Below are 12747 nucleotides of genomic sequence, written 5' to 3'. Positions count from 1 at the left end.
TTGATCTTATCTTCTGTCACTGTGCAAATAGTGGTGGTGGTTACTTCAAGTGGATAAAGAGGTTTCAAGCGCCGTTGGCATCTGTTCAAATTGGTTCCTCTTACTACTGCATTCGTGTCGGTGGGTCCCCATTTGTCGGCCGGTACCCAAGCAAGAAGACGGTTCATCGAGATGCCGGATCTCCATGAACTGACGCTTAGCGATATCCTGGCCCCCCATTGAGAATGAATCCTCTATCAACCCATCCTACCCCTGCCCAACTCAATCTAGCATCGTTCTTTGTGACTACCTGACGTCCCATCATACATCACCTGGCTTCCTTCTTTATTGCCTTGGTTGGCGAACTAGACGTAGACGTTTCTCGCTTTACAACAAGTCCGAGCTCTTCTAGTCCACCATTCTCTTCGTCCGCTGCTGGCTCAGAACGCTCTTTTAAACCCAATTACTTCTTGTTATTTTGTCCGTGTTGAATAATCGGCTCTTTTTTAATGAAGAAGTCAGCAAGGAAATGAAAACGAGATCGGCAAATATATCGCAAACATACGAAATCAAAGGAAAACGACGTCGTACCAATCGTTATTTGTTCGATACCGCTGGTCAACGACCTCTCTGGAGATAACTAGACCACACCAACTCGCTACTGTTATAAGACGACACTTGAATTAGGATTGAATACCAGCAGAGAGGTGGGAGTACCAACCGACAAGATGGGTAGCTCAGAGATGAGCCTCGGCATCTTACTGAAGAAGCAGTTTACTGGGAGCAAAATCGTATTTCACATCTTGTTCTGGGGACTGCACTGGGGCATGTTCGCGTTTGGATGGTAAGGCAGACCTCCTACTTCAGCCGGATTGGCCATGTACGTCAAAAACCAACTAACAAACCTTCAGGTATAAGCAATATGCCACGCCCGAGCTGGCTCCCTTGAACATTCTCAGATTTTCCGTATGGCTGTCAAGAGGAGCCGGACTGGTCCTCTCAATCGACGGAACTCTCATCTTACTACCCGTGTGCCGGACTATCATGAGATGGATCCGTCCCAAGGTCCGGTTTCTGCCTCTGGACGAGAACCTCTGGTTCCATCGTCAAGTCGCATACGCCATGTTGCTATTAACCGTCATCCACGTCTCAGCCCATTATGTCAAGTAAGTGGGATCATGCAACTCACACATTGTACTTAATGAAACAAGGCTAATAGCCATCTGTAATAGCTTCTATAATGTTGAAAAAACCCAGGTCCGACCCCAAACGGCTATCCAGATCCACTACACCCAGGCTGGTGGTGTCACAGGCCACACTATGTTGCTATGCATGCTGTTGATGTACACGACAGCGCATCATCGTATTAGACAGCAGTCGTTCGAGACTTTCTGGTACACTCACCATCTGTTTATTCCCTTCCTGTTGGGTCTTTACACCCACACCACCGGCTGCTTCATACGCGACACAGCTGACCCAATCTCTCCCTTCGCCGGTGACCAATTTTGGGACCATTGCCTCGGTTACGAAGGATGGCGATGGGAGCTCTTTGCCGGTGGCTTCTATCTGCTAGAGCGCTTATACCGTGAGATTCGCGCCAAGAAATCCACCAAGATCACCCGAGTCGTCCGCCACCCTTATGATGTCGTGGAGATCCAGTTCAACAAGCCCTCATTCAAGTACAAGGCCGGCCAGTGGCTCTTCCTACAGGTTCCCTCTATATCTACCTACCAGTGGCATCCCTTTACCATCACGTCCTGCCCTTACGACCCTTACATTTCCGTTCACGTCCGTCAAGTCGGTGATTTCACTCGCGCTCTTGGTGATGCTGTAGTTGCCGGCCAGGCCCAATCTAAGCTGTACGACGGAGTTGATCCCATGGGCATGTACGAAGTCGCTCTTCAGAATGGGCAGCAGATGCCCCTCCTCCGAATCGACGGGCCATATGGTGCTCCCGCCGAGGACGTCTTAGACAACGAAATTGCTGTGCTTATCGGAACTGGTATCGGTGTCACGCCTTGGGCCTCTATTCTGAAGAACATCTGGCACTCTCGTAACGGACCGAACCCGCCCAACCGACTTCGACGAGTGGAATTCATTTGGGTGTGCAAGGATACCGGCTCCTTCGAGTGATTCCAGATGCTTCTGGCATCTCTGGAGGAGCAAAGTGCGGAAGCTGCCAGGATTCCTGGTAGCAACGGCATTGAATTCTTGAACATCCACACCTACCTGACTCAGAAGCTGGATATAGACACCACGCAAAATATTGTACTCAACTCTGTTGGCGCCGAGGTCGATCCGCTCACGGCGCTTAAGTCTCGCACCAACTTTGGCCGCCCTGACTTCCGTCGTATGTTCGAGACCATGCGTGACGGTATTCTGGACCGTACGTATATCAACGGCTTGGAGAGCAGTATGCAGACTACTGTCGGTGTATACTTCTGTGGACCTACTGCAGCTGGTAAGTCCGAACAACGAGGCGCTCTTTACGTGATTCTGGCTAACCCATTCTTCAGCACGCGAGATCCAGAAGGCAGCCGGCACGGCGACGAGCCGCGAGGTGAAATTCCGTTTCTGGAAGGAACATTTCTAGATACATCCTAACAGTTTTAAAGAATTTGAGAACTTGAAGTTACACGAGACATAGACAGACGCAAATATAATCTGAAGCTCGGCCAACCAACCTAGTTGAAAGATTTTATCGAGATCCTTCACAACGTCATGTTTCAAACCATTTTCAGACGCCTCTTCCAACCGTCTGACGTCAATTCCAAACTTGATCCCACCACGAGTGTTACTTCCTGACTGAGGCAGTAGTGCTTTACGTTTTGCAGGTCTATCCTCTGAGGTTTTGGGTAGGAGAATGAGCTTGTCGTTCCCATATCACCCTAGTTGGAGGGTGGAGCTGGAGAGGAAAGAAGCAGAGCAAATAAGAAAGAGAAAACAAGTGATACAGAACAGCAACTGGCCAGTCAGCCGGTTGACGTGCGGTATTTCCGGCTTCGTCAACCCCTGCCTCAATACTGGCGCCGCCACATGGGCCCTTTACTACCGCGTCGTCTACTGCACCGGCGACCCGAATGATGATCCCTCCATCACAGTTGCTACGTCAAACATAAATTGCCGGCCCCAGCTTTAAGGCATCGGCTACCACGCAGAAAACAGCGCCGAGAACTCGGTCCCACCCTTAGCGCACCAGTGGCACGAAGACTCGGACCTGGACCCAACCACCTGCGTCACCATTCAGGACATCAAGCCGCCGGGCCTAGACGTGCCGCCTGAGGACTGACCTGGGTCTGCCTGGGTGTTTCTGTTCCACGAGACATGCTGGGTCCTGCTCGACCAGGCACCCAAGCCGGACGAAGTTGCTTCCAGCGGGAGGATGGTGGACATGGTCGATGCCCTCTGGCGCGTTCTCCAGTCGGCTCCTTGCGGCAGCGGGCAGCGCTTTTCTATGTGGGTTCGAAACGGCAGTCCAGAGTTGGACTAGATGCTGAGCCAGCAAACTACGGGCTTAGGTATCACCTCGGCGCCCTGGACCGTGATGGTGTCCGTCTCTACCATGTTGGAAGTGGATGAGCTCTGTTTTTCCACTTCGAAGGTCGCGCCCGCCTTGTCGGCTTTATCAACAGTTATCACAGGGCATCTTGGAGCACCCGGCATTTCTTCTTTGCTGACGTCGAGCTTGCTTCGAGGACGAAGTCGTCCATGTACGACAACTGCAGCGTGCCATTCTGTGCGGTGACAAAGCGGGCATACAGCAAGAAGAGGATCGGGGAGACAGGGAACCCTGTGGGAGCCCCGAGACCGCGTAGGATTCGAAAAGCTGCCCGTTGAACAGCAGTTTGATTTTGCGCCTGTAGAGGAAGTGGGCGACCCAGCGGGTCAGCTCGTCGGACAGATGGAGCTTCTGGAGGATCTGATTCAGGCTCCTTGTCCGCTCAGAACGCCTCCACACCTGCGCCTTCCACAGCCGCTAGCGACTCGGCGACTCGACCGCGACCCGTCGGCCCTAGCGGTGTTACCAGCGGGAATCCTTTTTCCTCCCCCACGCGCGCTACCAAAGCCCCGCCGGCGATAACACCTACGCCTCCTTCCTTTGCTATACCGCCGCCGCCAACCCTTGGTACTACGCTAGAACAGCCACCGGCACCTGCCCCTGGCCGTAAGGAAGACGACGACAGGTCTGTCACGGCCCTCATCTCGGGTACGTATCCTACCTGCTTTTGCTTGTCCCTATACCTAATCTTCGCTTCCTAGACGACGGTGGGTCGGATGTAGACGAACTTTTAAAGCATCAGCTTGCCTCGCCTTCCGACACCCCTTCCCGAAAAAGGCCGAGGCTAACGTCCCCCGAGCCTTCTACACCTAGCAGGGTGAAGCGGACGACGGCGGGAAAGAAAAAGCCACAGCTATACGAGTAACTGAATTAGTTAGGAGAGAATTCAATTGGGCTCAAAGGAGGGATAAACCGTACAATGGTTCAGTGGAGGACGGTGCGGAAATAAAACTCCTTTGACCTCTTGTCTGGTGCCATCTGGTGCAGCTGCTCTTACACCCCTGCACCACCTGTCTTCTATCTGCCAACACCTGCCGACTTCCTCAAGGCTCCTTTAGCGGGCGCGCAGCGTCCGGTCCCTCCTGTACCTCTTGTAAGCCAGCAGGTGCGCTATGGCCAAGACTGGGACGCGGCAGTATCGGCGCCCAGTTGTGTCCCCATTCGGCCCAAGTTTGCTGCTGTTCGCTGGCTTCGCTCATTTGGACAGGCGACACCGTTAGCAACTCTACATCCTGAGGTCTACATCTGCCCTGCCGTAGCTTAACTGGTTTACAATCCTGTACGTCCGAAAGGGTACGCACAGTATGAGGGCCACAATCCGAATGCCAAGCTTGGCGAGATACCTTTTAACCAGCTGCAAAACAGCACTTCCTAATCGAGGACTCTCTAGCGTCGCAAAATGAGCTACATATGAATCACACCCTCAGTACTGCACCGGTCTCTTTTTGACGACTGTACGGTGGGTACGAGGCCAATAGGGTCGAGATATCTTCAGGTAGCATGGCTAGAAATAGATGCCAGCAACTGCTCTATTGCCTTATGATACGGTAGGTATGAATCAGAAGAGCTGTATTGAGTATTTGGGGTATAACGAGCACATGCTACTGTACGAGTACTTTGAGAACCAGATGCGTTTCCGCTGCCTCTTGTGAATGGGCTTGGTCCGAACAACGAAGTCCAAGAAGCAGTTGGGTAGCTTACTGTTCTAGGGATTATAGACATACACCGGCTACCAAGAAGCACTTCCTTATCGAAATCGCGAGCTTCGACGAACTCTAAGTGGGCAAGTTTGAGTACTGCACTGTCCTACGCTGGCCACTTCTTAACGGCTGGGCCTCGAGATACGAAGCTTGGGATATCGGAATAGCTTTCCTTATCACGGTCAGGAAACAATGCAGAACGAGTGTGGTTTGCCTAGAGATACGGGTAAGTACGAATAATATGGGCAGCACTGAAGACGATGTACGAGTACGACTAAATGAGCTTCGCTGTCCGCCGCCCGCTGAGATTATGTCGTGATGGGACTGAACTAGCCCAAACAAGGAACTTGGCCAGAGCCATGAGACCGTCGGCTCCCGTTCAGGCCGTCTGGCTGGGTGAGCAATACGCTACAGGACTGGACAATACATTACGACACCCGTATGCAGAACCTGATCATCGTTTGGACCGGCTACGAGGAGCCTCTGCTTTTCAAACTGGCCCATCCATAGGTAGTAGGGTCAAGTATTGTGTCGGTCACATTTCGACGACGGTACCTTGCGATACGAAGGCAAGCTTATCGAAGCAGTGTTCAGGAGCATGGGGCAGAAACCGGTGCAGAGCATACGGACAGACTAGAGAGGTACAGGTGGGTAATGACCAGAAGAGCCGCATTGGAGATTCGGAGTACAGCGAGTGCGCGCTGCTCTCTGAGCCCTTATCCGTACTTGGGAGTACTGCAAGTTGGCCGGAGCTAGGATCGAGTTCGGGATTGGCTCGGATACTCTCCAGCACGGAACCGCCAGCTCGGACGACGGGTGGTTCCGGCGCGCGATGAATCACTTCAACAGCCGTGGCCTCGCCTTCATATATACCGGCCCTGAGGCTCGTCAAAACTGCTACTCGGCCTCCCCAAAGCTATAGCATGATACCGTACAGCACCGTTACAGTCCGATCCAAGACACGGGGGGAGGGTAGGCAAGTTATTGCCACAGCACACGAGCATTTCTCAGCGTCGCCATCCCGGCCGGCGAAAGCGTGGTTACGCGTTGTAAACAGGATGGATCCCTGGTAGCTGGACGGGAGACGCTGGAGCAGAGAAGGCTGACCAGTATCGCCGAAGACAAGCACTGTATCGTCCGCATGTGACTGGGTGGGGTCGTTACGAATCATCGCCAGGTGAAGCCTCTGACTACCATTTTTGGCTATAGCTGCCTAGCTCGCTCGCAAAAGCCCAGTGCATCGCAAGTGGAGTACGGCCTACGCAATGCTGGCAGAGCATAATGTCTTTATCCAGCAAACCAAGTCTCGGACCATCGTATCCCCAGTAGGAAAATCCGATCAGGCGGGGGTAGCACCCGTAGGAGTGGCGCCGAGCGCGAGGCTGATATCCGACCCAAGCTTGGAGGATTCGACCGCTGGGACAAATCGCACCTTTCTGGGTAAGGCCAAATTTCTCCATTTTCGTCTTTCCGACGCCATCAGTGTAGTGTCCAGCTGACGAAACCAACTCCATCCGTGGTTAGGTTGGCATAGTCAACCGCTGATCTGTTTAGTTCGCACATAATTGCCGGACGACCTTAGACAAGTAGAGTAGTAATAGTACTAGGGGCAAACTTAAAATATTAAATAATCCACTCGCACCCATTTGCCAGAAAGCAATGCCACACGGGCCGGATCGCAATAAGTGCATAATTCGGAGTTGGCCAGGTAAAATAATTTTCGCTCCGCGTAGCAAGCAGCATGGAGAAATAGTTTCAATTCAACTAATAATTCTTTATGGGTCGGAAGGGTCTATGGTCTCTCTCTTCCTTCCTTCTCAGCTTCGATGTCTCTTGTTTATACTCGAGTATCGTGGTTCCTTTGGGCTGCAACCCCTCCGTGAAACATGCAGTTGGTTGTGTATACAGAAACACTAGATACAGGTCGTGCCACTTCGCTTGAGGCGCTTAGGAATTAAAGGAGAGTTTGTCCTGTCATTGGCCTACAGGGCTAGAAAGATTACCCTGTGTGATACTCCTACTGCGGCTCTGTTATGCAGCGGATACATTGCACATTCGTTGACGGATACGCACAGATCCGCCATGCTGCCGGTCCAGGACCCAGAATGCCAAGACGTCGGTATTGGGCACGGGCGCGGGCTTGATTATAACACTCCGTGCCCGAGGTCCCCAGGCGATAAAAGAGGGATTGTCGAGTAGCAGAGTAGAACAGCTACCAACCAAAAGCATCAATAATAAGATCTCGCAATTACGTATTGCGTGAGAGGCACGAAAAGCCAATCTTTCAAAGAATTTCCCTAGGCGTACTCGAGTAATCAGGACGCCATATTCCATCTCTCCCATTTCGCAAACTGCGCTCGAACGTCAGCACGCCTTGACCCCCCCCCCCCCCGCGGGGCTCTACTCAGAACGCCCATTCCCTTCCGACCACCCTGAGAGAATTAGCTTATCGCCTCCAATCTTAATATGTCTGTGACGCCGTACAGGATCGACATCCCTGAGGACAAAATAGCTCGGCTCAAGCAGAAGCTGGCCGCTGCCGAGCTGCCTGATGAGCTCGAGGATGCCGGCTGGGACCTCGGGTGTCCGCTGGCCGATATCAAGCGCCTGTTAAGTTATTGGCGTGATGAGTTTGACTGGCGCCAGGCCGAGGCCGAGCTCAACCAGATGCCACAGTTCATGACAACTGTCCAGATTGACGGCTTCGATCCTATAGATCTGCACTTCGTCCATGCAAAGAGTCCCGTGCCTAACGCGGTGCCGCTGCTCTTTTGCCACGGGTGTCCCGGCTCCTTCGATGAGGCATCCAAGCTGATGCCTCTTCTAATGGACAGAGGCGACGATAAGCCCGCATTCGACGTCGTCGTTCCGTCTTTGCCCAATTTCGGCTTCTCGACGGGGCCTACGAAACGGGGCTTCTCACTACCCCAAATGGCTATGGTCCTCAACAAACTCATGGTCAACGTGCTAGGCTACCAGGAGTACGTTACCCAAGATGGGGATCTCGGTTACCCCATCACTAGGTACATTGAATACCTATACCCCGGGCACTGCAAGGCGAGCCATTACAACGTGACCATTCCCGAACCTCCCAGCGTGACGCACGTCCCAGAGCTGTACAAAGAAGACCAGGCTACACCACGAACACAGACAGAGCTTGACGGTCTCAAACGTACTAAGTGGTTCAACAAGGAGGGCAAGGGCTATATGGCTGAGCACATGACAAAGCCCCAGACCATTGGCTACAGCCTGAGTGACACGCCCGTCGGACTGCTGGCTTGGATATACGAGAAATTGCACGATTGGTCCGACAACTATCCGTATACCGACTATGAGGTGTGCAAATGGGTCAGTATATACTGGTTCAGTAAGGCAGGCCCAGCCGCAACACTGCGCATCTACTACGAACTGATGCATGACAAGAACCCCATGGCTGCGGCAATTAACAGTATGTATCTTAAGGGCATCAAGATTGGCAGCAGCCAATTCCCCAAAGATATATTTGTCTTTCCGCCCCTTTGGAACAAGGCTCTTGGCGACTTGGTGCTGAATAAGGTGCACCAATCGGGCGGCCATTTTGCGGCCTTCGAGAGACCCCGAGAGCTTGCCAGTGACTTGGAGGAGATGTTCGGCCGAAATTGCGGTGCCTATGGAGTCGTGAGTGGTAGGAAGGGGTATGCTTGAGCGTCAGAGGGCATGCATGTCTTTGTCCAGGCTAACGCTTGTGGACTCGATGTTTTGTAACTAATATCAATCACTATATTCATGGCTGGCAGCCGATACTACCAAGAGCAGCACGCCCCAATATAACTCGCTTCGCTGACATGTTTCGCGGCTCCTCAGAGTGTCAGTAGCTCACGCTGATCTGGCTTTTCGTACCAAGAAGAAAAGATGTCGCTCGCTCGAGTGGTCTCGCTGGATGGGTGTGACGCGATCGCGGTGAGCGTTGATTCTTAGAATTGCGTAGATTTGGCGTATGCAGCAGTTCGTTGACCACTTTTGTTACGAATAGACTAGCAGGTTGCATTGAGGTGATGGACGTAACGCTATCGTGATTTCGATCTTGTCTCAGGGAGGCTGCGGTTGATATGGAAGAGGCAGCCTGCTGCCAGGCTCCTAACCGATCAATTCGCAAATTAAGTATTATTCTAGGTTATCTATTGGAATGCGACCGCTGACCCTGAATATCAATACGCAAAACGACGCTGAAGATATCGTGACGACCCTGGGATGAATCGTTCTTCGGATGGAGGAGTAAGCCGCCTCAGAGCCATTCTATAATAGCCAGCAGAGTCCACCCGTGTGAGCATGTGTGTGCGAGTGGTTCTTGCCTTACTATGTCCTCGCGAAACGCCCATCAATCAAAACGCATCATGGCTCCCTGTCCCACTTTGCTTCTTGGCCATCACGGCGGCCGTCAAACGATCGAGAGTAATTCGACTGTTCTTTGGCACCTGTACCGTGTGTCCATTCCAGGGTCCACCAGCCAGGGCATATGTGTTTCACTTTATCCGATCCATTGCGGACACGGCCATGTGGTTGTGAAGTAAAATGATTTCCGTCCTCCGCATAATTCCACTCATGGTCAGGCAAGCTCCCGGAGTGATTTTCGGATGGCATGGTTTCCTAAGCAGTGAAGACGAAGCGAATAACAGCTGGCTTTCGATGGTGAACAAATCCCTACTTCTATAATGAACGGGCCACTGCTTGAAGCGTACTATACTGAGCAAGCACTTGGTGCCTCTCTTCAATTTTTATTGACAGTTCCCTCCATTTCCTGGATATCCTCAATGGTAGCGAGCTTTGAATTTGGGCTCAATCAGACCCTTTTCCTTTCCGCGGCTTTACAAGATCAGGCTTCGTTTTTAATGCTTGAATCCGGAGTTCTGCGTCCATAAGAAGGTAGTACTTCTCATCAAACCCGTCTTGGATCTTCCTGGACAATTGATACTGCGGAGGGAGGTCGGTTTGTTGAATCTGGTGGAAGCGCTACTCTCGGAAGAAAGTGACAATGGAGCAGAGACATAACGATAGTGAAACAGGCTTACAGCAATTTCAGCACCTTCAAAGCTTGGTTTTCTGGCTTAATGCTTTCATATCATCACCCAAATCAAAAACTCTTGCCCTAACCACCTGCGAGCCATTTGGGTTGAATGCAACGCTATTTCTCGCAAGTTTTTATAAAGACCACAATGCATTCATCAGAGTGCCCGTAACATTTGAGTCGATGTGAAGCTTAAGGGGTTCTGGAGTATCCTGGTTAGTGACGGCTCTCAACGCACTGAGATGTTGGCCACATGGCTCTAGAAGACCTTGCATTCGCCCGCGAGTAATATAGCAACTTCACCAAGGCCCCGATGTGCTGCGCTAAGTCTGGATCGAGAAGCTTAGGGCCTTATAACCACCAAAAATAAATACACATATAGGGAGCGGGCACTGGCTATTGAAATCGGAAGCGCTACGCATGCAAGCAAAACATTGCGGTCATTCAAGATAACATGCCCGCCGCTGCTTTGTCAACCCTCTTCACCTCGAGTTGGACCCTGGGGTTGACCATGGCATAGAAGCCCATTTGTAGGGGTCTCGGATTATCGCAGCCCTGGCCTAACTGGATGTCGTATTTGAGGAGAATATGGGCCAGCGTAAGTTTCAGCTCGTTGTTGGCGAAAAAACGACCGGGACAGATGTGCCGGCCTCCGCCAAACACGTGGAAGTCCTGGCCGGACTGGACGAACTGGCTGGAGACGTTGCCTTCTTCCCTCTTACGGAAAAACCGGTACCCGTCAAACTCAGATGGGGAAGGATAGACCGCGGGGTCCCACAAGTCGGTGGAGTCGACCATGATGTGAGAGCCGGCGGGGATCGTTTGGCCGGTGGGAAGGACTGTGTCTCGGAGGGCTGCACGCTCGAGTACGACTGGACAAAGGAAAAATCAGTATACCAAAACGCTGATAGGTTATGAAGGACATAAGCACATACCCAAGCCGGCGCTTTCTCTTTGAGACTCTTTCATGAAGCTGTCTAGCAGGACCATGTTGTTCAAAGCAGTAAGGGAGACTCCATGTGCGGAAAGCTCTCGCGAGACCTCGCTTCGTAGGGGCTCGACGAACTCGGGATGACAAGCCAGCTCGATCAAGATCTGGCGGAACATCTCGGTCGTGGTAAACATGGCGGCCATGGCCAAGGAGAGCTGTAGCCCACCCATGTCGATGTTGCCGCCCGTAGCAGGTTGGGCCCAGGCAATGACGTCATTGTACTCGGGTGCTTTCTTGCCTTCCTGCTCTGCCCTCCTCGCCTCTTCTTGCCTCTTGCTGACGACTTCTTGCATGATGGCGCGCGCTTGGGGCACCGCCTTGCGACAGGCAGCGGCACTGGGCAAGAACCAGTGCACGAGGGACCGCGACCAGGCCGGATACCCGTGCAGCTCGCTGACGGCCGCGAAGTAGGACAGGACGTAACCCTGGATGAGGTCAAGCCACTCTGCATCGTCGGCCTTCTCCGGGCCGACGAAGATGGAAGACGCGACGCGGGCGATGAGGCCCATGGTGTCGCTGTGCCAGTCGATGGTGCGCCAGGCCCTGACGTCTTCGCCCCAGAGCGCTTGCAGGCCGCGGGCAACACTGGCGTTCATCTGGGACAGTGTGCTCTCGTTCTGACCCAGCTTTGTGGCTATGATGCGCTTAGGTGTCTCGTCGGCGTCGTGCAACATGCTCTGGGCCTCGAAGCCGGGGACGCTGGCGAAAAAGTCCTCCTTGACTAGCTTCTTGTGGTCGAGGTCCTTGTTAGACTTGACCCAGCTGGCGAGCGAGGCCGGCAGCACAATCTTCTGCTGCCCCTGAGGGAGCACGATGGTTACGGGGCCCTTGTGTTTGGCGAGGCCCTCGGTGATCAGCGTGCGGGCATTCTCGCGGACCTCACGGCGTGCCCTGCAACCCAAGATGTCACCGGGATAGCTATTGACGACGGGAAAGGGGCTCTTCCGTTTGAGGCGGAAGAAGTATGCGCCGGTCAGAATGACCAAAGCCGTCCACACACGAGTACTTAAAAGAAGATCCGCTAGCATAACTAATGGTTTGAACAATATGAAAGCTGCTTCGAGATGTTTTTACCCTTTCACTTGATTGAGAAAGGATATATGTGTATTGCATTATTGAAGATTTTATAAACTACTCTTTGGACGTAGACGGCCGTAAATGGGTGGGTCGAAAGCAGGGGTCCCGAAGAAAACCATTATGAATCATAATGACGAAGGGTGTTGAAGGTTTATGATATTCGGCCTAACGTAGTCCACAAGCGAGCTGCGCACCTTGACAATTAATTAGGTGTTACAATATACTACTCATTTCAACCACAACGAATAAAACCAGTTGAAATCAATCTGGATCCTCATCTTCACATACTTCAACATCATTCTGACAGGTTTGTTCACCCTTTAAAAGAGCGAGCCGGTGTATAACCTGCGTTGTACCTTTCATAATCTGGTCAAGCCCAGCTAAAATGGACGTTTTG

General features: G+C 52.3%; 3 protein-coding genes across 3 annotated transcripts; 2 read left to right on the top strand and 1 right to left on the bottom strand.

The window, feature by feature from the left end:
* Nucleotides 1-707: 707 nt before the first annotated feature.
* PG985_005734 (uncharacterized protein) lies at nt 708-2572 on the top strand (the record flags this gene model as incomplete). Its single annotated transcript, XM_066825503.1, has 5 exons — nt 708-823; nt 891-1145; nt 1191-2067; nt 2119-2440; nt 2496-2572. The coding sequence occupies 5 exons, from the start codon at nt 708-710 to the stop codon at nt 2570-2572; spliced, it is 1647 nt and encodes a 548-aa protein (XP_066688663.1).
* Nucleotides 2573-7704: 5132 nt separating this feature from the next.
* On the top strand, nt 7705-8922 carry PG985_005733 (alpha/beta-hydrolase; the record flags this gene model as incomplete). The annotated part of the gene is made up of 1 exon (XM_066825502.1): nt 7705-8922. One exon carries the CDS (start codon nt 7705-7707, stop codon nt 8920-8922), a length of 1218 nt encoding a protein of 405 aa, XP_066688662.1.
* Nucleotides 8923-10726: 1804 nt separating this feature from the next.
* Nucleotides 10727-12301, bottom strand: PG985_005732 (uncharacterized protein; the record flags this gene model as incomplete). Its single annotated transcript, XM_066825501.1, has 2 exons — nt 10727-11154; nt 11218-12301. The coding sequence occupies 2 exons, from the start codon at nt 12299-12301 to the stop codon at nt 10727-10729; spliced, it is 1512 nt and encodes a 503-aa protein (XP_066688661.1).
* Between the last annotated feature and the right edge of the window lie 446 nt (nt 12302-12747).

The sequence above is a fragment of the Apiospora marii genome (genome assembly GCF_038362585.1).
Source record: "Apiospora marii strain CBS 49790 chromosome Unknown utg000003l_segment0_segment0, whole genome shotgun sequence".
In the NCBI taxonomy this organism is placed as follows: Eukaryota; Fungi; Ascomycota; class Sordariomycetes; order Amphisphaeriales; family Apiosporaceae; genus Apiospora; species Apiospora marii.
This window is presented reverse-complemented; position numbering and strand designations above follow the sequence as displayed.